The 26,401-nt window shown below is 45.3% G+C and overlaps 1 protein-coding gene across 1 annotated transcript in view; it reads right to left on the bottom strand.

Moving 5' to 3' along the window:
* Window positions 1-26,401, bottom strand: part of LOC124616326 (urocanate hydratase-like) — a 424,523-nt gene that overhangs the window by 104,295 nt on the left and 293,827 nt on the right. The window contains exon 11 of the mRNA XM_047144631.1: window positions 3,099-3,277. Coding sequence (XP_047000587.1) covers window positions 3,099-3,277 — 179 coding nt within the window. The remainder of the gene's footprint in view (window positions 1-3,098; window positions 3,278-26,401) is intronic.

Raw genomic sequence — 26,401 nt, 5'->3', positions numbered from 1 at the left:
ATTTGGTGACAATATACATCAACATGTTTTGTCCATGTCCTATTTTTCTACATAGTCTCCATCACGTTCTATGGCCGTAGGCCAACGTTGTGGATGGGCATGTATTCCCTGCTGGTAAAAGCTCTTGTCCTGTAAGTGTAGCCATGTTTTCACTGCATGATTGACACTCCCGTCATTTTCAAAGTGTGTTCCCCGTAGAGAATCTTTAAGCGGCCCAAAGAGATCGAAGTCCGAGGGTACCAGCTCTGGACTGTAGGTGGATGAGGCAATGACGTGACAGGACGTCCCGAGCGTGGCTGATCATGGAGCTCGGTTTCTGCAGTTCCTGAGGCTGTAACTTTCTTTATCCATCGCCCAACAGTACTCCATCAACTGCAGCATCGCCATACACTGCACACAAGAATTCAATAGCAGCACGCTGCTTGTAACGTGAGTCGTATCTAGACGCCATTTTCACGCTGTACTACGACTCCGACATCTGCCAGAACGGTTCGAAACATCACCGGCGCACAGAACAAACATCAAATATGAAGCACCAAGAAGGACCAGAATGAGATTTTCACTGTGCAGCGGAGTGTGCGCTGATATGAAACTTCCTGGCAGATTAAAACTATGTGCCGGGCCGAGACTCGAACTCGGGATCTTTGCCTTTCGCGGGCATGTGCTCTACCATCTGAGCTACCCAAGCACGACTCACTGCCCGTCCTCACAACTTTACTTCCGCCAGTACCTCGTCTCGTACTTTCCAAACTTCACAGAAGCTCTCCTGCGAGGTTTTTATGCTAACAAAAGAAAAGAAAGGAATGGTTGAGTCCAAACACAGCAGCAACTCCCTGTACAAAGACTTGTGCGCATCCAAAAAAGATAATTTTATGCATCTGGTGGAACGTGTGTTGTATTACGAATTGCTTTCCCGAGCTGTAACCACCACTGCTGACACTTATTGACAAAAACTGAGACGTCTTTCAGACGCAGTCGAGGAACAAGGACTAGGAAGACTGCATGAAGTGAAGCTACTCCACGATAAGGCCCGCCGTCATTCTGCTAGACTGACAAAAACACCGTACAGAAGTTAGGCTGGGAAGTCGTTCTGCGCACACATTATTCACCTGATATTGCGCCCTCAGATTTTCACTTTTCCCGCTCTATTCAACAACCTTCAAATAAGAAATTTCTTGGCAGATTAAAACTGTGTGCCGGACCTAGACTGAAACTCGGGGCCTTTGCCTTTCTGAGCTACCCAAGCGAGCCTCACAACCCGCCCTCACAATTACAAGGCATAGGTCCCGAGCTCGAGTCTCGGCCCGGCACACAGTTTTAATCTGCCAGGAAGTTTCACCAACAAGGATGTTTGTCTATCTAGAAATGGATTTTTTTTAAAAAATGTGGGGCATTACTTATTGAACGACCCTCGTAGGTGTAGATGTAAATGTTGTACAAGGCTGCACGTATCGCTTCCGTAGGCATGGCGAGGATAAGATAAGAGTAATTACACTACTGGCAATTAAAATGACGTGCTACATACGTGAGATTTAACCGACAGGATGAAGATGCTGTGATATGCAAATGATTAGCTTTTCAGAACATTCACACAAGGTTGGCGCCGGTGGCAACACCTACAACGTGCTGATATGACGAAAGTTTCCAACTGATTTCTCATACACAAACAGCAGTTGACCGGCGTTGCCTGGTGAAACGTTGTTGTGGTGCCTCGTGTAAGGAGTAGAAATGCGTACCATCACGTTTCCGAGTTTGATAACGGTCGGATTTTGTCGTATCGCGATTGCGGTTTATCGTATCGCGACATTGCTGCTCGCGTTGGTCGAGATCCAATGACTGTTAGAAGAATATGGAATCGGTGGGTTCAGGAGGCTAATACGAAACGCCGTGCTGGATCCCAACGGCCTCGTATCACTAGCAGTCGAGGTGACAGGCATCTTATCCGCATGGCTGTAACGGATCGTGCAGCCACGTCTCGATCCATGAGTCAACAGATGGGGACAAGACAACAACCATCTGCACGAACAGTTCGCCGACATTTGCAGCAGCATGGACTATCAGCTCGGGTGCCATGGCTGTGATTACCCTTGACGCTGAATAACAGACAGGAGCGCCTGCGAGGGTGTACTCAACGACGAACCTGGGTGCACGAATGGCAAAACGTCATTTTTTCGGATGAATCCAGGTTCTGTATACAGCATCATGATGGTCGCATCCGTGTTTGGAAACACCGCGGTGGACGCACATTGGAAGCGTGTATTCGGCGTGATGGTATGGGGTGCCACTGGTTGCACGTCTCGGTCACCTCTTGTTCGCATTGACGGCACTTTGAACAGTGGACGTTACATTTCAGATGTGTTACGACCCGTGGCTCTACCCTTCATTCGATCCCTCCGAAATCCTACGTTTCAACAGGATAATGCACGACCGCATGTTGCAGGTCCTGTACGGGCCTTTCTGGATACAGAAAATGTTCGACTGCTGCCCTGGCCAGCACATTCTCCAGATCTCTCACCAATTGAAAACGTCTATTCAATGGTGGCCGAGCAACTGGTTCGTCACAATACGCCAGTCACTACTCTTGATGAACTGTGGTATCGTGTTGATGCTGCATGGGCAGCTGTACCTGTACACGACATCCAAGCTCTGTTTGAATCAATGCCTAGGCGTATCAAGGCCGTTATTACGGCTAGAGGTGGTTGTTCTGGGTACTGATTTCTAAGTATCTATGCACCCAAATTGCGTGAAAACGTAATCACATGTCAGTTCTAGTATAATATATTTGACAAATGAACACCCGTTTATCATCTGCATTTCTTCTTGGTGTAACAATTTTAATGGGGAGTAGTTTACAACGTGCAGAGAGGTGATTAAGGAATTATTTTTCCGGGCTTTATACGTATACGGTTTACGAGTAAGCCCTAACAAGCTGGTCATGGGTAAGTACCCTCTGCCATGCATTTCACAGTGGTTTGCCAAGAATGGATGTGAATGTAGCTTGACCTGCAGCCCTTACGATCTGTGTGAGTCGCACTCTGCCAGGTGATTCAGAGCGCCAGCCTGGCGTGGCCGGAGTGGCGGCCACCAGCTTGACCCACCTTGACGGCGCCGCTGCGGACTGCGTCATTGAGGGCGGCGGCGATGCGGCGGCGGGCCTCGCGGTCGGCGTACAGGATGCGCGCCTGCGACCCCACCACCAGCCGGTGCTCCTCCGCGCGGCGCAGCCACTCCAGGTTGGACTCGTACTGGGCGCGCGTCGAGCAGCCCACGCTCTCATCTGCACAACAAGGCGGGGCGGTTGTGTTTATATCTCAGTACGAAAAGACGATGCAACTGGGAACGAAAGCTATGTTCAGAAGGTTGAATTTGTTCAGAGTGTTCGTGCAGTCTGGCCATGCGAACTGAGAGCACGGAGGTGTAGGTGTGGCGGGGTTCTCTGGTGGAGGTAGGTGGGCAGCAGTAGTGGCGGGCAGCTTGAAAGCAGTTGAATCCTTAATTGTGTAACCTCCTAACAGTGACTGTAACCTCCCAACAGTGAAATAAAATAAGTATAGCATTCACATTTAGAGTAACCTCCCCACAACAAAAATATTTATATGGCATTTACATTTAGTGTAACCTCTCCACAGATAAAAAATATTTATAATAACCTCCCAACAGTAAAAAATATAATTATAGCATTCACATTCAGCGTAACCTACCAACAGATAAATTCCTTAACCTACCAATAATAAAAATGTGACTAATCTCTCAATAGAATTGTGGCTCACTTACAACCTTTCAATAATTGACTGTGAATTTAAACTGGTAAATTTTGGACATCAGCAGTGCTGCGTCATGGCCCTGAAAATTAATTCTGAATAAAGTGAAAATTCTTACCTCAATAAGGTCGCCCGCTAACGCATATATATCTGCTCCTATAAGAAATTTTTCTGGCACAGCCCAGTGGAATACTGGCCGACAGATTTGTCATGTATAAAAGAAGCAACTGATTTTTCTTTACAATAATCGGGATGACCATGGATTGGAGAAATTAGTAAATTCTTTAAACTGAGACGAATGTTTGTCAAGAGTTAATTTTTTTATAAGAAAGATCATTATTAAGAGATTTCTTTTTAAAAGCATTTACACGGGACTTGATGTAACAATCTACAATGCGCGAGGCTGCTTTTACCTTATATTACAACGCTCAGGCTCTGCCATCGCTCCACACGACCGGCCCAGCCAACACGATACACTAGACTGCTCGCTCCTACTTACTCCTACTGCGACACAGTTCCTACTGCTGACAACACTGCTCTCTGGTCTGAGATTCTCTTATACCTTACATATCGCAGCACGTGAGCAATCCATCGAAATTTCATCTGCTCGAGTGCGCTAGCAACAAATTCCTTAATCATGGACCTCTTAAATTGATTTCCCAACAGTTTATTACAGTAGTCTCGTACCGATGTCATGTTTGCGGTGGGCATCCAACTCGCGGGCTACTGTGTGGATCAGACGTAGCCAGCAGTCACTGTGCCCAACTCGGCTCGACGGTGAGGCGACTTCGTGAGGGTATCATTCCTGGGAGGCCGCGCCGTGCGGGTCAGCTGCTGGCGAGGTGGATAGTCCTGGGGCCGGCCGCTGTGGTCGAACGGTTCTAGGCGCTTCAGTTCTGAACCACGCGGCTACTACGGTCGCAGGTTCGAATCATGCCTCGGGCATGGAAGTGTGTGATGTCTTTAGCTTAGTTAGGTTTACGTAGTTCTAAGTCTAGGGGACTGATGACTTCAGATGTTAAGTACCATAGTCCTTAGAGCAATTTGAACCATTTTTTTTGATAGTTCTGGCTATGCCATAGATGTAGCATGCTAGTGGACTAAGTATGCATATGGGATTGGTTCCCAAATATGTGAGTGGCTCGAAGGCTTCTTCAGTAATAGAACCCAGTACGTAGTCCTCTATGGTGAGTGTTCATCGGAGGTGAGGGTATCATCTGGAGTTCCCCAGGGAAGTGTGGTAGGTCCGCTGTTGTTTTCTATCTCCATAAATGATCTTTTGGATAGGGTGGACAGCATTGTCGGCTGTTTGCTGATGATGCTGTGGTGTACGGGAAGGTGTCGTCGTTGGGTGACTGTAGGAGGATACAAGATGACTTGGACAGGATTTGTGATTGGTGTAAAGAATGGCAGCTAACTCTAAATATAGATAAATGTAAATTAATGCAGATGAATAGGGAAAAAGATCCATTAGTAGTGTAGCGCTTGACACAGTCACGTCGATTAAATATTTGGGCGTAATATTGCAGAGCGATATGAAGTGGGACAAGCATGTAATGACAGTTGTGGGGAAGGCGGATAGTCGTCTTCGGTTCATTGGTAGAATTTTGGGAAGATGTGGTTCATCTGTAAAGGAGACAGCTTATAAAACACTAACACGACCTATTCTTCAGTACTGCCCTATCAGGTCGGATTGAGGGAGGACATAGAAGCATTTCAGAGGCGGGTTGCTAGATTTGTTACTGGTAGGTTTGATCATCACGCGAGTGTTACGGAAATGCTTCAGGAACTCGGGTGGGAGTCTCTGGAGGAAAGGAGGAGTTCTTTTCGTGAATCGCTACTGAGGAAATTTAGAGAACCAGCATCTGACGCTGACTGCAGTACAATTTTACTGCTGCCAACATATATTTCGCGGAAAGACCACAAAGATAAGATAAGAGAGATTAGGGCTCGTACAGAGGTATATAGGCAGTCATTTTTCCCTCGTTCTGTTTGGGAGTGGAACAGGGAAAGAAGATGCTAGTTGTGGTACGAGGTACCCTCCGCCACGCACCGTATGGTGGATTGCGGAGCATGTATGTAGATGTAGAAGTGAAGTTCACTGCCGCTGGTCTTGTGTCTGGTGGAGCTCAGTTCGACGCTCGTCCCTTCGTTGTTACGGCTGGATCACTAACAAGGGAACCTCCCCATCGCACCCCCCTCAGATTTAGTTATAAGTTGGCACAGTGGATAGGCCTTGAAAAATTGAACACAAATCAATCGAGAAAACGGGAAGAAGTTGTTTGGAACTATGAAAAAATAAGCAAAATATACAAACTGAGTAGTCCACGTCCACGATAGGCAACATCAAGGACATTTTGAGCGCACGAGCGCTGTGGTCCCGTGGTTAGCGTGAGTAGCTACGGAACGAGAGGTCCTTGGTTCAAGTCATCCCTCAAGTGAAATATTTATTTTCTTTATTTTCGCAAAGTTATGATCCGTCCGTTCGTTCATTGACGTCTCTGTTCACTGTAATAAGTTTAGTGTCTGTGTTTTGCGACCGCACCGCAAAACCGTGCGATTAGTAGACGAAAGGACGTGCCTCTCCAATGGGAACCGAAAACATTTGATCGCAAGGTCATAGGTCAACCGATTCCTCAAGGAAAACACGTCTGATATATTCTATACGACACTGGTGACGGCATGTGCGTCACATGACAGGAATATGTTGTCGACCCACCTAACGTGTTCACCTGGCGAATGGGTAAAAAGATTCTTCTACCTTGCCCGTTTTAGGTTTTCTTGTGGATGTGATTCAAAATGGTTCAAATGGCTCTGAGCACTATGGGACTTAACTGCTGCGGTCATCAGCCCCCTAGAACTTAGAACTACTTAAACCTAACTAACCTAAGGACATCACACACATCCATGCCCGAGGCAGGATTCGAACCTGCGACCGTAGCAGTCGCGCGGTTCCGGACTGAGCGCCGCGGCCGGCTGTAGATGTGATAATCACTCCCAAAAAAGTGATGAAAACATAAGAGTCTGTCACATAAACTGCAACAAATGGCCGGCCGGTGTGGCCGTGCGGCTCTAGGCGCTTCAGTCTGGAACCGCGTGACCGCTACGGTCGCAGGTTCGAATCCTGCCTCGGGCATGGATGTGTGTGGTGTCCTTAGGTTAGTTAGGTTTACGTAGTTCTAAGTTCCAGGGGACTGATGACCACAGATGTTAAGTCCCGTAGTGCTCAGAGCCATTTGAACCATTTTACAACAAATGAATGCAAAAGTTTCACGGTCGCACGGTTTCCCCTGTGCTCTGTCAAAACATGTTTTTACCGTTTTCAAATTCTTCCGTCTGTAGACCGTCAAATCCTGCATATGTCCAAGCAAATCTGAACATGTCCTGGAACTTTGGAGAGCGAAGTTGATTATACAAAAATTAAAGTTTTCACACAAGGGAGGACTTGAACCAAGGACCTCTCATTTTGCAGTCGCTCACGCTAACCACGTGACGAAGGCGTTCCCGGACTCGCGCCTTCCTCGGCGCATGGACTACTCAGTTTCTATATTTTGCTTAGTTTTTTCATAGTTCCACACAACTTCTTCCTGTTTTCTCGATTGAACTGTGTTCAGTGTCTCAAGGCCTATCCACTGCGCTAACTTATGACTAAATCTGAGGGGGGTGCGATGGGGAGGTTCCCTTGTAAGCATGCGGTGCTGTCAGGACTGCGGTTAAGCGGTGGCGGTCTCGCAGCAGAAGGCCACACTACAGCGGACGCCGACTCGATGACTTGCCGATTCAGTGTCTCAGCCTGGCTAAGTGGCCAGTGTTTGTACACGCCACGGCGGGCTTGTTGTTGAGTGGATGCCATAAGTGTCCCGTAGACTACTTGCCGCAACGCCACCGAAGTGTGTAGGTTATCATAATATCATTGGTCATTGACCGAATACTCCTGCCGGTGTAGTGAGACAGGCGAAATACTGTCCTAGGTCGTTACGGCAAGCAGCATGATTACGGCAACGGGCCCTCACCTTGGCTCGCTACCGAGGCAGCAGGACGCCGTGTTGCTGCTAGGAGGGAAATGTGAAGTCGGGTAAAAGTACCTCATGCAAAGATAGTGTCAGTAACTCTATAAATAATTGACTGATTGGCCACACAGTCCTGCGGAAAACGTTTATGCGACTTAAATTTATATGGGTACAATGCAATAGTAGCATTTTCATAGCATAAAAATTCGTTTTCGTTAAGTAGAGTATATTAAAACTAAAGCACAGCAGTGATATCTAACTTGGTGATAAAGGTAGCTAATGTGCCGATATGTATTTTTAATTTGCTTATACATTAACATAAGAGTACGCAGACACAATAGCGCCTTTCTTAGCAATCATATACAACCGCTCACTTGACGAAAGGTCTGTTCCTAAAGACTGGAAAGTAGCACAGGTCACACCAATATTCAAGACGGGAAATAGGAGTAACCCATTGAATTACAGACCCAAATCACTGACCTCAATTTGCAGCAGGATTTTGGAGCATATACTGTACTCGAACATTATGAAACACCTTGGAGAAAATGACTTATTGATACATAACCAACACGGATTCAGAAAATATCGTTCTTGTGCAACACAGCTAGCTCTTTATTCCCATGAAGTAATGAGTGCTGTCGACAAGGGATCTCAGATCGATTCCATATTCCTAAATTTCCAGAAGGCTTTTGATACCGTTCCTCACAAGCGACTATTAATCAAATTGCGTGCATATGGAGTATCGTCTCAGTTGTGTGATTGGATTCGTGATTTTCTCTCAGAGAGAACACAGTTCGTAGTGGTAGATGGTAAATAATCGAGTAGAACAGAAGTGATATCTGGCGTTCCGCAAGGTAGTGTCATAGGCCATCTGCTGTTCCTGATATATATAAATGATCTAGATGATAACCTGAGCAGCCCCCTTAGATTGTTTGCAGATGAATGACGCTGTAATTTACCGTCTAGTAAAATCATCAGACGATCAATTCCAATTACAAAATGATCTAGAGAGAATTTCTGTATGGTGCGAAAAGTGGCAACTAGCACTATACAAAGAAAAGTGCGAGGTCATCCACATGGGTACTAAAAGAAAACCGATAAATTTGGGTATACGATAAATCACACAAACCTAAGGGCTGTCAGTTGGACTAAATACCTAGGTATTACAATTACGAGCAACTTAAATTGAAAAGACCACATAGAAAATATCGTGGGCAAGGCAAAACAAAGACTGCGCTTTGTTGGTAGAACACTTAGAAGATGCGACAAACCCACTAAAGAGACAGCTTGCATTACATTTGTTCTTCCTTTGCTGGAATATTGCTGTTCGGTATGGGATCTTTACCAGGTAGGATTGACGGAGGACATCGAAAAGGTACAAAGAAGGGCAGCTCGTTTCGTATTATCGCGCAATAGGGACGAGAGTGTCACTGATATGATACGCGAGTTGGGGTGAAACAATGGCGGTTTTCTTTGCGGCGAGATCTATTTACGAAATTTCAATCACCAAATTTCTCTTCCGAATGCGTAAATATTTTTTTGACACCCACCTACGTAGAGAGAAATGATCATCATAATAAAATAAGAGAAATCGGAGCTCGAATGGAAAAATTTAGGTGTTCCTTTTTCCCACGCGCCATTCGAGAGTGGAATGGTAGAGAAGTAGTATGAAAATGGTTCGATGAACCCTCTGCCAGGCACTTAAGTGTGAATTGCAGAGTAACCATGTAGATGTAGATGTAGAAGTTTGAAATACGATGAATTTTTATTTGGACACAATCAAAAAGATGTTGATCCGTGAAGGTTAGCAAAAATTGCACATCTATAATAAAACAACCTTGATTAAAATAACCATAGTTCCAACAGTTCCTACACAAGTAAATTATTCAGGTTAAAAGTTAATTAAATTTTAAAGCACATTTTAAAAGACTATTTATTACTGTCCAAACAATATCATCTAAATTGGTCAAACTGCGTAGATCACACCTGTAAATAAGTCGCAATGCAGATACGCTTCGACATAGTTCACGTTACGGACAGAAGCAGGAAAGCATTGCACCCATTTCGTTCCTTTTTTTCTCTTTCATCCATTGAATATTGGCCTCCATATGTGCCACAAGTTCAGTCGTTATCACTGAAAATGTTATTTTGTTTAACATTTCAACCTTTTCTTTTCTTTGTTTCAGAATGTCCACCTGAATTCGAAACAACGTTTCCTTTTCCTTTGTTAGTTCGTCGGCTGCACAACACCCGAGCTCTTGGATCATACACCTAGGTGACGGGTCATGGGATACTGATACGGACAGGCGGCGGTAGTATCGCATACACAAGATATGAAAGGGCAAAGCATTGGCGAAGCGAATCATGTGGAAAGGTTCCCGACGCGGTTATGGCTGCATGACGGGAATTAACACACTTTTTACGTGGAATGGTAGTTGGAGCTAGCCGCATGGGACATTCCATTTCTATAATCGTTAGAGAATTCAATATTCCGAGACGCAGAGTGTCAAGAGTGTGCCAAGAATACCAAATTTCAGGCATTATCTCTCATCATGGACAACGCAGCGGCCGACGGACTTTACTTAATGACCGAGAGCAGCCGCGTTTGCTTGGAGTTATCAGTGCTGTCAGACAAACAACACTAAGTGAAGTAATCGCAAAAATCAATGTGGAACGTACGACGAACTTATCTGTTAGGACAGTGCGGTGAAATTTGGGCTATGGCAGCAGACGAAAGACGCGAGTGCCTTTGCTGATAGCACGATACCGACTGCAGCGCCTCTCCTAGGCTTGTGACCGTATCATTTGGACCCTAGACTGCCGGGAAACCTTTGCTTGTCAGTTTTTTTTTATTTTACACTTCTAGTTCTGTAGGACAAAATTGAGGAGAAAATCTCCAAGATTATGAAACGTGTCAGATGAGTCCTCGTTCCAGTTGCTAAGAGTTGATGGTAGATTTCGAATGTGGCGCTGGCCCGACGAAGCCACGGACCCATGTTGTCAGCAAGGAACTGTACAAGTTGATGATAATACCGTATTGGTATGGGCAGTGTTTACGTAGACTGGACTGGGTCCTTCGATCAAACTGGGACGATCATTGACTCGAAATGGTTATGTTCAACTACTTGGTAACCACTTGCAGACTTTCTTGGACTTCAGTTGCCAAAAATCGTTGGATTTTTTAAAGATGAGAATGTACCATGTTACCGGGTCACAGTTGTTCGCGGTTGGTTTGAATAACATTCAGAATAATTCGAGCGAATGATATGGCCACCCAGATAGCTCGACTTGAATCCCATTAAAACATTTATGGGACATAATCCAGAGTCATAAGAATGATGCAAGTACGGGAGGCGTGAATGGGATTTTGGTCTGAGGAGAGAGACGTGCTAGGGTAGTCCGTGCACTCGTGCAAAGCCGCTCTGCCAGGGTGGTGTAGTGGTTGGTGCATCCGCCTAGTGACAGGAAGACCCGGCTACGAATCCCAGCCTCGCTTCATTCGTTGCTTAGATCTGCATGTATACATCATAGATATCTGAGCTCTAAAACAGTCTCTGGAACCACGAAGTTTCAGTTGATCACAGAGCTACTTCCGGCCTAAACTACGCCCTCGACACACTGCCGTTTAAATGCCTCATTGGACCATCAGTCCTCTCGATGTTAAATACGACTCCTCGGACCACACTACACGCTCACAGCTATTCACCAATTTCAGTGTTGTATGCCTCATTGAAGACGTGCTGATTCAGGTGGTGCTCTCAGCAGTCACCTTTTCCGAAGATTTTTTTGGGGTCATCACTCTTCTGACTGGTTTGATGCGGCCCGTCACAAAATTCCTCTTTTGTGCTAACCTCTTCATCTCAAAGCAGTGCTTTCAACCTAAGTCCTCAATTATTTGCTCGATTTATTCCAATCTCTGTCTTCCTCTACAGTTTTTGCCCTCCTCAGCTCCCTCTGGTACCATGGAAGTCATTACCTCATGTCTTAACAGATGCCCTGTCAACCTCTCCGTTCTTCTTATCACTGTTTTCCACATATTTCTTTCCTCTCCGATACTGCACAGAACCTTCTCATTCCATACCTTACCAGTCCACCTAATTTTCGACATTCGTCTATAGCACCACACCTCAAAAGCTTCGATTCTCTTCTGTTCCGATTTTCCCACAGTCCATTTTTACTACTATACAATGCTGTGCTCCAGACGTACATTCTCAGAAATTTGATATTAGTAGATTTCTCTTGGCCAGGAATGCCATTTTTGCCATTGCTACTCTGCTTTTGATGTCCTCCTTGCTCCGTCCGTCACTCGTTATTTTACTGCCTAGGTAGCAGAATTCCTTAACTTCATATACTTCGTGACCATCGATCCCGAAACTAAGTCTCTCGCTGTTCTCATTTCTACTACTTCTCATTACCTTCGTCTTTCTTCGATTTACTCTCAGTCCACACTCTGTACTCATTAGACTGTTCATTCCGTTCAGCAGATCATGTAATTCTTCTTCACTTTCACTCAGCATACGAATGTCATCAGCGAATCGTATCATTGATACCCTTTCACTTGAATTTTAATTCCACTGCTGAACCCTTCTTTTATTTCCATCATTGCTTCCTCGATGTACAGATAGAACAATACGGGAGAAAGACTACATCCTTGTCTTACACTCTTTTTAATAGGAGCACTTCGTTCCTGGTCGTCGACTCTTATTATTTCCTCTTGGCTGTTGTGCATATTTTATACGACCCGTCTCTCCCTATAGATTACCCCTATTTTTCTCAGAATTTCGAATATCTTGCACCATTTTACATTGTCGATCGCTTTATCCATGTCGTTAAATAGTTAAAGGAGAGTATATTATTGACGAGTAAAGTTGCTGCAATGTTTATTAAACTTACAGAAGAACGCTAGTTAGCATTAATTGATTGTTCTGTCGGTTGTGAGTTGAATATATTATACATTATGAATGAAAAAACACACTACACTGGTGTTATAGTCTCAAACACTTATTATTTTACGAACAGGGTTTCAGCGGTTACGCCATCGTCAACACAGATAAATACTTATCCTCGTACCTAACAATGGCGCAACAGCCGAAAACTGGTTTGCAAAATAGTAAATATTATACAATATTACACCGGTGTCTTGTGTTTTTCCATTCGTAAGTATAGTTAGCGTTAGTGTCATTTGGAAATGCGACTAATTTCTCAAAAATCTTCAAATGTGTGTGAATTCCTAAGGGACCAAGCTGCTGAGGTTATCGATTGCTAGACTTACACACTACGTCAACTAACTTAAATTAACTTCTGCTAAGAACAACACACACACACACACACACACACACACACACACACACACACCCATGCGTGAAGAAGTACTCGAACCTAAGCGGAATGATTTCATTCAAACATTGTTACAGCGATTGCACTTTCGACACGTGGTCATTTTGAAGCATTGTGGGCTGTTGTAAGACACTCAAAAATATAACACTATGACATGCTGTGTAAGAGTAATTGTAAGTGGTGTTGTGAATTTGTCTACTGTTCCATACACCATACACGCTAGAAAGCTGGTGAAATAATGATATAAATAAGTTTCATGTAGCCACTTTTACCATGCCCGCTACATGGAATTTAAACTTAAGCATTTATACCATTATTTTACTAGCTTTCTAATGTGTGTGGCATATGAAACAGCAAATAAATTCACAACACCACACGCAACTGCTCTTACACGGGAAGTCACAGCTTTATATTACTGAGTGGGTTACAACAACCCACAATGCTTGAAAATAACGTGTCGAAAAATGTTTTAACAGCCTAAAGCGGAATAATTTCATTTAAAAATTTCACGAAGGCTATGAACCCAGTTATCATCGAACCACCGAAATATTCTTCTGCAGCACATGTACGGACGAAATTCTGCTGACGAATCCAATCGATATGTTTATACACTATAATATATTAAAGTCCCCTGTCGCTTTGTTCTGTCTGTACGTGCAGTCTAATCTCAGGCACTACTGTAGGTGTTTTGATAGGGTTTAGACCAATAGACAGAATGGTTCACGCTGAAGGTTTGAGTATATAATTTATTTCCGTTACGTCGGACAAGTCATCCGGCCGTAGACACAAGACGCTACCCATGCCGAGCTGGGGCAGATGGCTAGTACTGTACTGAAACAACTGTAACCGTATGAATATGGGCATGATGGCACGCAACTAGCAAAGGCAGTAAAATAAGGTTTATTAGAATTATTTGTCACTGGCTGAGTTTTCAAACAATAGTCCTTAATTAAGTAACAGCCAGAGAGTTCAACAATATCCAGCATGGATAAAACAACATTCTCTATTTATAGTCTCTGTATGCCCATCTTTTCAGAGATGGTTGCGGGGCCTCGGCTGTTCAGTATAGAGTGTCAAATCAAACACCTTTCAGCCGTCTGAATTTCCAAATTATTATTTTCTTGGACTACCAGTTTCGGCGATATATTACGCCACCTTCAGGCCCCCTGACGGACGTGTAGGAAGATTACATACTCGGTCCCGCTCAAAATGGGGGCCAGCATTCAAAGACTGGTAGGCCTACCAGTAGATCTTTGATACAGCGATCGCTTTAAACATCCGGGGTCAGAATCTTCCTGCGCGTTGGTCAGGGGGCCTGAAGATGGCGTAATATATCGCCGAAAGTTGTACTCTGTCTTCAGGCCAGGAGTGGCCTACCGGGACCATCCGACCGGCGTGTCATCCTCAGAGGAGGATGCGGATAGGAGGGGCGTGGGGTCAGGACACCGTTCTCCCGATCGTTATGGTGGTATTCTTGACCGAAGCCGCTACTATTGGGTCGAGTAGCTCCTCAATTGGCATCACGAGGCTGAGTGCACCCCGAAAAATGGCAACAGCGCATGGCGGCTGGATGGTCACCCATGCAAGTGCTGGCTACTCCCAACAGCGCTTAACTTCGGTGATCTCAGGGGAACCGGTGTATCCACTGCAGCAAGGCCGTTGCCCGCCGAAAGTTGTAGCTTAAGAAAATAATAACTTGAAAATTTAGCCCGCTGAACGATGTTTGATGTGACATTCTCTATTGATATGCAACTAGCGAATCCGTCAATGCTTCGTAATTGCTGAGTATGTATAGGAATCGAATATATGGCCTACTCTCCGCCTGCTCCCTCTCTGTGTCCATCTCCTCCTCGTCCTCCTCCTCCGCTTCTCTCTATTCGTCATATCCTCCTTCTTATCTTCGTGTACTTTCTCCTCCTCCCTACGTGTCACCACTTCCGTCTCCCTCTCTCTCGCTCAATCACGCACCTCTCTTTCTCTGTGTCCATTCCCTCTCGAAGTAAGTTGGTCAACAATGTTTAAAGATTTTTGCTAGCAACATTTCCCTATTATATACCATGTAAATTAAAGAAATATACTGACGGGAAAAAAATCACAACACCAACAAGGAGTTGTCCGACATAAACGGAAGTTGGTAGGCGTGTTTATACATGTGAACGATAATGTTTATTCAAAATTTCACACCAGTTGCGTACGCGTGTTGCTAGTAGCGCCACTATGAGGATGCAAATCGGGGTTGCTTTAAATACACGCTGTAACGGTCGTAAGATTTAGTTACTTTTGAAACTGGACGTGGTGACTTGGTGTTAGTCTAGGACGCTTTCAAGGCGACAGAGACTCCACTATTAACACCTCATTGTGTTTGAACTACGCCGTGCACCAGGGCTGCAAGAAACTGGATGTTCCTTCTGCGATATTGCAGAAGGACTCCGCAGGAATGTAGCCACTGTACAAGATAGCTGACAGCGGTAGTCAAGAATATCTACGTCACAAGAAGGACGGACTCCGGACGGTCACATGGCACTATCGAGAGGGAGGACTATCATGTTCGGCGTGTGTCTCTGGCGCTCCATACGGCATCTGAAACCGCAATCTCAGCAGCAGTTGGCACCACAGTGACACAACGGACTGTTACAAATCGGTTACTTCAAGGACAGCTCCAAGCTATACGACCTGTAGCCTGCATTTCACTGACCCCAAACCGACTCCACTTGCGACGTCAGTGACGTGAAGGAGCACATTGGAGAGAAGGGTGGAGGTCTGTTGTGTTTTCTGATGAATGCTGTTTCTGCCTCGGTGTCAGTGATGGCTGTGTGTTGGTTGGGAGGAGGCCAGTTGAGGGCTTGCACACAGCCTGTCTGCGTGATAAGCACAATGACCTACACCTGGAGTTATGGTCTGAAGTGTGATTTCGTACGGCTACAGGAGCCCTCTCCTGGTTATCCCACGTACTCTGCCTGGAAATCTGTACGTCAGTCTGGTGATTCGACCTTGTCGTTCTGCCTATCATGAACAGCATCCCAGGGGGTGTTTTCCAACAGGATAACGCTCGTCTACATACCGCTGTTGTAATCCAACACGCTCCACGGAGTGTCGACCAGTTGCTTTCGCCTGCTAGACCACCTTATCTGTCTCCAATCGAGTACATGTGGGACATAATCGGACGACAAATTCAGCGGCATCCACAAACAGCATTAACTGTCCTTGTACTGGCCGACCAAATGTAACAGGAATGGAATTCCAAGCTACAAACTGAGACCCAGCGCTGGTATAACACAATGAATGCACGTTTGCGTGCTTGCATTCAATATTCTGGCGGTTAGACCGGCTATCAATGTACCAGCAGTTCACGTTTGCAAAGGCTTATCTCACACTTGGTTTAACCTGTAATCTTATTGATTACACAGCAGCACTCCGTCTTCTGGCCACAAGTGGCCCATCGGGACCATCCGACCGCCGTGTCATCCTAAAATCATGATGCAGATAGGACGGGAGTGTGGTCAGCACACCGCTCTCCCGGTTGTTATGATGGTTTTCTGTGACCGGAGCCGCTACTATTCGGTCGTAAAGCTCCTCAATTGGCATCACAAGGCCGAGTGCACCACGAAAAATGGCAACAGCGCATGACGGCCGGGATGGTGACCCATCAAAGTGCCGGTCATGCCCAACAGCGCTTAACTTTGGTGAAACCGTTCTATCCACTGCGGCAAGGCCGTTGCCTGATCTTATCGATTACTCTACATTAATTATTTTTTGATGTGATTTTTTTCTTGTTGTATACAGAGTGTTAAAATAAGTTGTCCAATATTTCAGGGGACGATTGTATGCATCAAAACAAGAAAAAAATGTCTTATAACAATGGATCCTGCAAAGCATGGATTCTGACATCTGACCACTTGCTCAGAGGAGGTGCCCCACATGTTATCAAATGGTTCAATGGGACTTAACTTTTGAGGTCATCAGTACCCTAGAATTTAGAACTACTTAAACCTAACTAACCTAAGGACATCACACATATCCATGCCCGAGGCAGGATTCGAACCTGCGACCGTAGGGGTCGCGCGGCTCCAGACTGTAGCGCCTAGAACCGCTCAGCCACCTCGGCCGGCCACATGTTATCCATTTACGTCAGTGCATGCCTGTGCTCTTTGGTGTAAGGACTCATGCATGCTTTGAATTCGCCCTAGTTGCATGGAAGACACTATTGTGTATTGTCTGCACATCGTTTGTTGGTGTGACATAGACCAATTGCTTCGTGTTTCCGCATAATCACAAGTCTGCGGAACAAGCAGGCCTAGGTATGGGACCTCCCAAGCCATTTCGCCAGTTTTCAAATGTCCTCGTCAGATGCCGACACACAAAGCAGAGAAAATGTGCTAGTGCGCTATCATGCATGGACTACATCTGTAGTCTGTCCTGACATGGCACATCCTCCAGGAAGATAGGTAGAGCATTATTCATGAGGCAGTGGTAACAAGCCCCAGTTTATTTCTGTGATAGCATGTAAAAGAATGGCTACCCATACATTGATTAATAATCGATTCTTATGCCTTGTTTCTTGAACCGCAAGAGGATTTTCATCGGCTCACACATGCTGTTTATGGACTTTTACAGTGCCATCTCGTGTAAAGCTTGCCTAATCAGTGAACAAAAACTTGGAGGCAAATTGTGGATCTGCATCGTAGTGCTGCAAGAACAATTGGCAGAACTGCAAATGGTTCAAATGGCTCTGAGCATTATGGGACTTAACATCTGAGGTCATCTACCCCCTAGACTTAGAACTACGTAAACGGAACTATCCTAAGGGCATCACACACATCCATTCCCAAGGCAGGATTTGAACCTGCGACCGTAGCAGCCGCGTGGTTCTGGACTGAAGCGCATAGAAACGCTCGGCCATAGCGGCCGGCGCAGAACTACACTCTGGCAGGATAGTCTTGTGCCCTAAGGGCCCGGACACCTTAGCATGTTACGAACACAACAATTGCTCAAGAAGTATCGCCCAGAGCAGAGGATGACTAACACCTTCATCTGCTGCTATTCGTCGCACACTGGTTCCAGGTTTGTCGTCTACTGCACCTAGAACACACCCCTCAATTTCAGGCGTGTGAACTGAACGAGCTCTTCTGTTGTCTACAGTACTTTGTTGTGTGCTGCGGGACCTGTTTCCCCGAGACGCTGGAACAATCGGCTGAACAGCTTAACAGATCGTGCTGGAAATCGTTGATTGTACAGGTTACGGGCACTCATTAACTCCATCTGCTAAATCATAGCGGTAATTCATGTCTGCCGTTTCCCTCCTGGAATAAAAGATCCTCATTGCTAGGTTGTGTCAGAGTATCCGCAAGAGAGAAAACATGTCGTACTTCACCACGAACATCGCAATAACATGTACTTTAAGCGTGATCTGTAGGTAGGCCAAACATCACTTTACGCACCTGGAGTTAGGAGATATGTACACGAACGTGAACAGATGGACACAATTAAAAGAAAACAGTCCTAGGTCACTAATTTTTAACGAATTAACCGGGATTCGACACTGCTAAGAGTGTCTTGCTCAGAATTTAAACCAAAGAATGGTCTATAACATGGTCACAGGTTTACAACTTGTACCACGCAAGTAACGAGCACCCCTTAGTGGCTTGCCATCACAGATTTTTATCTTAAATATCTTCGTGACTAACGCCCTTTTGGCATATTTATTATTTTATAAATGACAAATAAGTATTACCATTCTTTCATCTTTCACGATAACTCCGTACTTATAATTTGTATCATACGTTTTTAGTCATAATTCTGTGACCATGTTATAGACCATTCTTTGGTTTAAATTCTGAGCAATACACTCCTAGCAGTGTCGAAGCCCGGTTAATTCGTTAAAAATTAGTGACCGAGGGCTGTTTTCTTTTAATTGTAACTATTCACGGTCTCTGAACGTACAGCCATGTACAAAATTTTGTAAACAGATGGAACAAGACTACAGTACAATCACACAACGTAGGCGGAACAACCACTACAGACCAATAAGCCAGGTAATGTTTACATAAATACTGCACGGCAGTATTCCAGCACGCTGTTGACCCAGTATGACATAGAGCGCTAATGCCCACATCCTCAACCATACGTTCTTGATGCCTTCCTACCTCGCAGTATGCCATGCGGGGCTTTGCAATTAACATTAATTTATTATAGTCGTCCGCAGTAGGACAAGTAATGCACTGCCGTGGGTGACTTCACAAGGCCGGCTGGTGTGCCCGAGCGGTTCTAGGCGCTTCAGTCTGGAACCGTGCGACCGCTACGGTCGCAGGTTCGAATCCTGCCTCGGTCATGACTGTGTGTGATGTCCTTAGGTTAGTTAGGTTTAAGTATGTGTAAGTTCTAGGGGACTGAAGACCTCAGATGTTAAGTCTCATAGTGCTCAGAGCCATTTGAACCATTTCACAAGAGCACCTCCTATGAGCACGTGTTTGTATGTCATATGTCGGAACGTATGGTTTGCAGGACCCATGCTCATAAGACATTTTTGACTTGTTTTGATGCGGAGTATCGTCCGATGAAATTGTGGATAGTTTTTTTAACACCCTGTATATAATTACAATGAAATGAACACCCTTAGCTGCTTACAGGGACACGTCCGAAAGAACAGATACCATCTTAGTATATATATATATAGTTAAGGCTCACCGGCCACTTGACCATCTTCTTCTTCTTCTGTTCGATAGCACAGACAGTGCCCGAACTCTTACGGGAATCGGCAACGCGACGCGAGTAATGAGTGTAATGGGCGGGGGCACTACGAATGTAGTGCGGGACAATACGTTGAGAATGTGAGTTTCGCGGGAGGCGTGCCAGAGATAAATCCCTGCAGTCGCGCTATCGTCTATGTCCTCGGTGGCTCAGATGGATAGAGTGCCTGCCATGTAAGTAGGAGACCCCGGGTTCGTGTCCCGGTCGGGTCTTAGTATATACCCTGTACATAGCCCACGTCTGTCCAAATGTTTATTAGAATATTGTGTAAAAATTTGAAGTAACTCGGTCAAAACGTTTTCGAGATATTTGGTAACAACTTTAAACACGACTTTTGTTTATACAGTAGTACATGTAGATTTTGCCGGGAGGCTGTCTCTGACGACCACCTCTTACAGACGGTCCGTTTGCCTGTTTTTCATTTGCGCAAGACTTTGTCTTTTTCTGTTATCCTTCAGCTTCACTGCTGTTCTTCTACACCAGTGTCGCTTTACGCAGCACGCCACCCTCCCCCCCTCTCTCCTCTCTCTCTCTCTCTCTCTCTCTCTCTCTCTCTCTCCCTCTCCCTCTCCCTGTCCCTCTCTCCCTCTCCTTCTCTCTTTTGCCGCACACACACACACACACACACACACACACACACACACACACAGCCCCATTCCGAAGCCCTCTCCTCCGCACACAAGCCTCTCCCCTCCCCCCCCCCCCCCCCACACACACACATACACACAAACGCACACAGCGAGAGAGAGAGAGGAGGGGGGTGGGGGGAAGTTCTTGGAGATGGGCGCAGCGAGTATCGGAAGTCATCGTCGTAAGCTGTGTGGCCGGGCAACAGCTTCCTGCGTGGGCCTGCCAGACTTCAGACTGGGGCACGGGACGGGGCGAGCGCGGTCGAGCTTAATATTCTGTGTGAGGCCGGGGCCGGGGACGCCATTAGCGAATGAGGGTCCGCCCCTGGGAAATCTGGGCCGAGCCGCTGCCTGCCGCCTGCCGCCTGGTGCAGGGTCGCCGTCCCGCGCGCTGCTCTCCTCTCCCACCGTCACAACCTTTGAACTGGTCGCCAGGAACGGGACAGTCCTCTGTCGAGGCGCAGCGGCCATTCACAGGGCAGCGAAACTGGCTCTTCAAAGGGCGCGTTCCGTACCGGAAACTATGTCTCCACCGGCACGACGACGAGACAAATGACTGCCCTCCTTTCTCCGTAGAAGCGTTCCGCCATCCTTTAGCCGTGACGACAGCCCCCGGAACTGATTAATTACACTGCTGGCCAGTAAAACTGGAACACCACGGTGGCGGTATGGATCAGACGTCAAACTGACATATAGTGTACTCCACTCTTAGCTACCGGGTGGATGTAAATAAAGTTCAGGTACTCAACAGAGATCCAATGTGGGCTGCAACCATCGTTTGGCAGCGAAACGAGGTAGATAATTTAATGCATTAATGTGGAGCTAATTTATTCTGGAAGAAAATTAGTTCCAATTTTCGCCGCCAAAAGCAAATCTGTTGCTCTATAGCATCTAGTTCACGTCTCCGGTGGTCATATTGAACAAACTGTGTAAGTGGCGGTTAATAATAACATGAACGTTGTACCTTTTTACTTGTTTAGCTCTTTCTGTCCGTGTCCCATTTGAAATCCATTACATGTGGAAAAATTTCTATATGTCTTTCTTGCGTTCACAGCGTCAGATTCACAACTGGTGGCCAAAACTGCAACTAATTTTTTCCAGCGTAAATCGGTTCCGCTTTACCGCATTAGAATGTATACCAAGTTTCGTTGCCATACGATAACTACAGCCCATACTGGACCTCCGCGAGTAGCTGTACTTTAATTGTATCCAGCCGGTACGTAAATCATAGCCTTTTCACTTATTTCAATACACAGATCGCGATCGCATTTGTGTTGCTTAGTTTTGTTCTTAGATGACCACTTTCAATCTTCTAAAAGATCGTATTCAGATCTTACATTTCTTGATGACTGCAGCAACCGTTGGCGTGGACCAGGTCCGTCTGCGCAGGCGTGGAGAACACAGCTGTCCACGCCTAGACAAACGGACCTGCGCCACGCCAACAGTTACTACGATCATCAAGAAATGTAAGATCTGAATATGATCTATTAGAAGATCGCAAAATAGTTCAAATGGCTCTGAGCGCTATGGGACTTAACATCTGAGGTCATCAGTCCCCTAGACTTAGAACTATTTAAACCTAAATAACCTAAGGACAGCACACACGTACATGCCCGAGGCAGGATTCGAACCTGCGACCGTAGCAGCAGCGCGGTTCCGAACTGAAGCGCCTAGAACCACTCGGCCACAACGGCCGGCTAGAAGATCACAACCCGTCATCTATAATAATAACAATAATAATAATAAACAACATAAATGCGATCACGACTGTGTGTACTGAAATAAGTTATATATTATAAAGATCTCTGTTTTTCATGGAACAATGTTCCAAAAAAATCATAATATTGTCATTGATAATGCACTACATAGGTCGCATTAGACGCAGTCTACCTGTCTTGTTACGTATATAAGGGGCGTGAACAGTGTCAGACGTTGATTCATTACTATGAAGGATATGAAGATGCTGTGTTCTCTTGTCAGTCTTGTCAGAAACTGCAGGAGTTTTAAAGGGTTTCATTTTGGACCTTTATTCGACTGCTGGTCGATCCGCTCGATGTCCAGACTTTTGGCATATTCAGATGTGATAGTGACGCGATTTTAAACTGCACAGGTACCTGAGGACACGCATACTAGCCATTAATTTTCTGCTCTGTCCACCACACGGGAGGATTGCTGTATTGTGCACCACGCACACCATAACTCCTTCACATCTGCACCTGCATCCGAGAACAAGCAATGGACTCCCTGTAACATCCTGGGTCATTCCTCACCATTGGTCAGGAACCAGCAGCACCTGGACTACGGAATTAATGTTCAATGCATAGGATGCCATAAATGTCACAACAGAAACGGCTGCATTTGGGATGGTGCACTTATCACTGTACCATGGACTGCTAATGAATAATATATACTTATATGGATATGGTGTCTGTTATTTCGGACATGTCCTAAAGAACAGACACCATTGATGACCTGCAGCCGTCTAGAACGAAATTAGAATTATATTAATACCTTCAGCTGCTGACGGGCGTTGATATATTTCAACGGGAACAGGTGAAAATGTGTGCACCGACCATGACTCGAACCCGGGATCTCCTGATTACAACTGTCCCCGTTGATATATATCAACGCCTGTCAGCAGCTGAAGGTATTAATATAATTCTAATTAATATAAATATGTAATATAATAATAATATAATTTATAATTAATAATATTGATATAATTAATATAATTCATGTCTGGAAGAACAGTCACCATATCCATATAATTATATTATTCTTCTGTGCGGATGCACACACATTCCCCGAATTCTTACGGGATTTGGTAAGAATGTCTTCCACGAGTAACGAGTGTGTCGGGTTGGGACACTACGTCTATAGTGTGTGGACATACAAGGTGAGAATGTGGGTCTCGCGGGGGGCGTGCGCGAGATAGTCCCTGCAGTCGCACTGTCCTCCGTGCACTCGGTGGATAGAGCGTCTGCTTTGTAAGCAGGAGATCTCGGGTTCGAGTCCCGGTTGGGGCACGCATTTTGACCTGTCGCCTTTGATATATACCAACGGCCGTCAGCAGCTGATGGTATTAATATAATTCTAATTTCGCTAATGAATAACATCGAATAGTATCCAGCGTTGAACCGCGGTTATGCGCTTATCATGGATGACCATCTTCAGTTACCATAGCGGCGACGAGGGGAGAGGTCCCTTCTTCCACTGTTTTGAACAGGTACAACGGTGTTAGTCTTGGCATCGCTGTGTCGGGACCCGTCACTTAGAACTTCAGCTCACGACTGGTAGTGTGGGGGAACTCTGAGAGCTGAGTGGTACGTCACGGACAACCTGGGTTCTCATGTGTTATAGAGCATTATCTTTATGGCATTTTTCAACAGAACAACGCTCCTACGGCACTTGTCTCTATGATCTGTCTGCATGATATTGAGAAACTCGCTGATAAGGGTGGGGGGGGGGGGGAGAGGGGGGCGATGATTTACCAACTGCAAGGGATAAATTTATTTGCCAGGAATATCGCACAAGACCTTATTGATAATTGTGTAACATAGTTAAAATTTTGTTAAATAAAAGATCAACAGACAACATTTTTTTTGAATTACTGAAGAAAATTATAAAATGATAACAGGAAACGCAGAAGGCGTTGTAATACACAGTTACAAAATATAATAGGCCCTGAGGAAGGCCGTTGCAATTCCGCCGAAACGTAGGTTTTAGTTTGTTAATATTGTTGTTAGTTTTTATAATGACGCGGCATAATGCCCAGAAGAATTTTAATCACTAAAAACAATTGCGTTAGAATATTTTTGGAAATTTAGTCGCCATGGTTGTGAAACAGTGGGTGAAAGTTTTTTAAAAAATGAATCATTATTAAAGAATTACTACAGTATTTTTGAAGCTACATCTGTAAAATTGGTATTTGACTTCTCGGTCACCCCTAAGGAGGTGGAAAAAGGATGACTATTTTTATGAACACATTTCGTTACAGTATATCTTTGAACCAAAGTCTACGAAAACTGATATCGGACTTGAAAGGCAACATCCGTCAGAGGATGATAGTTTCTAAGGATACACCCCAGAAGGACTCAAAAGGTGCGATTCACAAAGACCTCTGCCTCCAGCTATCCGAATCACTTTTTGCTCAGAAGTACATTCGGGTAAAGACCATGTTTCTATGGTCCTACTTAGCGTGAAGAGTTTAGAAGAAGTGGCAGTTTGTGAACAACATGAAACTCGTTAAAGATGAACAAAAAAATCGTTGCAGTCTACGCAGGCGAAGTAGTGGGCACCAAGTTGTGAGGAATAAAATAGAAATACTAAAGCTGGTGAAATGCCAAGTTTCAGTAAACTGAATGTTAAGTGCCTAACATAAACAAGGGCAAATAGTAATATTAATTTTATTTCAACTGACACAGAAGTTGCGATGTGGCCGAGCGGTTCTAGGCGCTTCAGTCTGGAACCACGCGACCGCTACGGTCGCAAGTTCGAATCCTGCCTCGGGCGTGGATGTGTGTGATGTCCTTAGGTTTTTTTAGGTTTAAGTAGTTCTAAGTCTAGGGGACTGATGACCTCAGATGTTAAGTCCCATAGTGCTCAGAGCCATCTGAACCCTCCGCCACACACCGTCAGGTGGCTTGCGGAGTATGGATTTAGATGTAGACAGGAAGTTCAAAATCGAGTCACTGTAGATTTCTTCCGCTTGTTGGTGACAGTTCAGAATTTACAGTGAACTACGTGGCTTCCGTCGAAGAGCTTTCACGAGCCTAACCACTCTAGTAACATCAGGTTAACTGCGTTTGAATGGCCGACCAGAAAAAACCCTGAATTACAGTCTAGACAACAGTGTCCAGAACTACAACTGATAAAACAATCAGGCTTAAAATATACTCCACTAAACTTTATAAAATTAAAGGGAAGCATACATTTCCAGTTGGTACCCGAAAGTCTTGTTAACTCGAACCAGCAGAAAATAGTACTATCAGGTTAGCCGAAGTGCAGTATTGTTTTTTGCCTTAGCAAAGTTTTGCCTTAGCAATTTTTTGCCACTCGACACTGAAGGTGTATCAACTATTACGCCGGTGATGGCAACTGCAGTTGTCTAACATGTCGAACATTACAAATCAGCCACGTTAATCACCTTCAACAACAGAGGGAGTATAAGATTCACAAATTGCTCATCGAGCGATTTTTCTCTCGGAGGCAACCAATCAACATTCTTTACAGAGGGTGGCCAACAAGCTGCTTTCGTTTCTGGGAGACAGTTCCATATAACCAGTGCCGCTTGAAAACAGCCGCCAACGTAGATTCAAGCCCACCGCGTGGCTTCACACACAATGGCCAAGCCGACGCCCGGTGAGGTGACCAGCCATCAGCCACGAGGAAGACTGCCCGTAGTCACCGCAGTCGGCAATTTCCTTCTCCCCGCCGGCGGAGCCGTTTATTAGTCTTCCCTGGCGATGCCATCTCTCCACCGGCCAAAGAAATCATAGAATCTCCCGAGCAACGATCGGCGACGGTAATAACTATCGACACTCGCAAACGCAGCTAGACTCCCCTGCCCAGCAAGATCCTTCGATGTCCCGACAGAACGTGTGTGGGTCCAGTTAGAACATCAACTCCGCACTAGTGCCAGTATCCGGTACATCAAGCACCAATTACAACAATTCCTGGCGACCTTGCTTCAGAAGAGGATACAAAGGCTTTCTGACACCCTTTCTGACGAATTAGTGCCTCCATCCAGGGCAGGGGGTGGGAACGACGTATTTATAAGTGGCCTCATACAGCGGAGTTACCGGTAAATTTCGTTTGAAGTTTGTAAGCATGGAAGTAACATCACACAACCTCTCAACCCTTAAAGTTTTATTTCGTTTCTTCTATGCTTCTGCATGGTTAACTTTTGTATCAGGCA

This window comes from Schistocerca americana, chromosome 5 (assembly GCF_021461395.2).
Source record: "Schistocerca americana isolate TAMUIC-IGC-003095 chromosome 5, iqSchAmer2.1, whole genome shotgun sequence".
Taxonomy (NCBI): domain Eukaryota; kingdom Metazoa; phylum Arthropoda; class Insecta; order Orthoptera; family Acrididae; genus Schistocerca; species Schistocerca americana.
The sequence above is the reverse complement of the archived record's forward strand: the minus strand, read 5'-3'. Positions and strand labels throughout refer to the sequence as shown.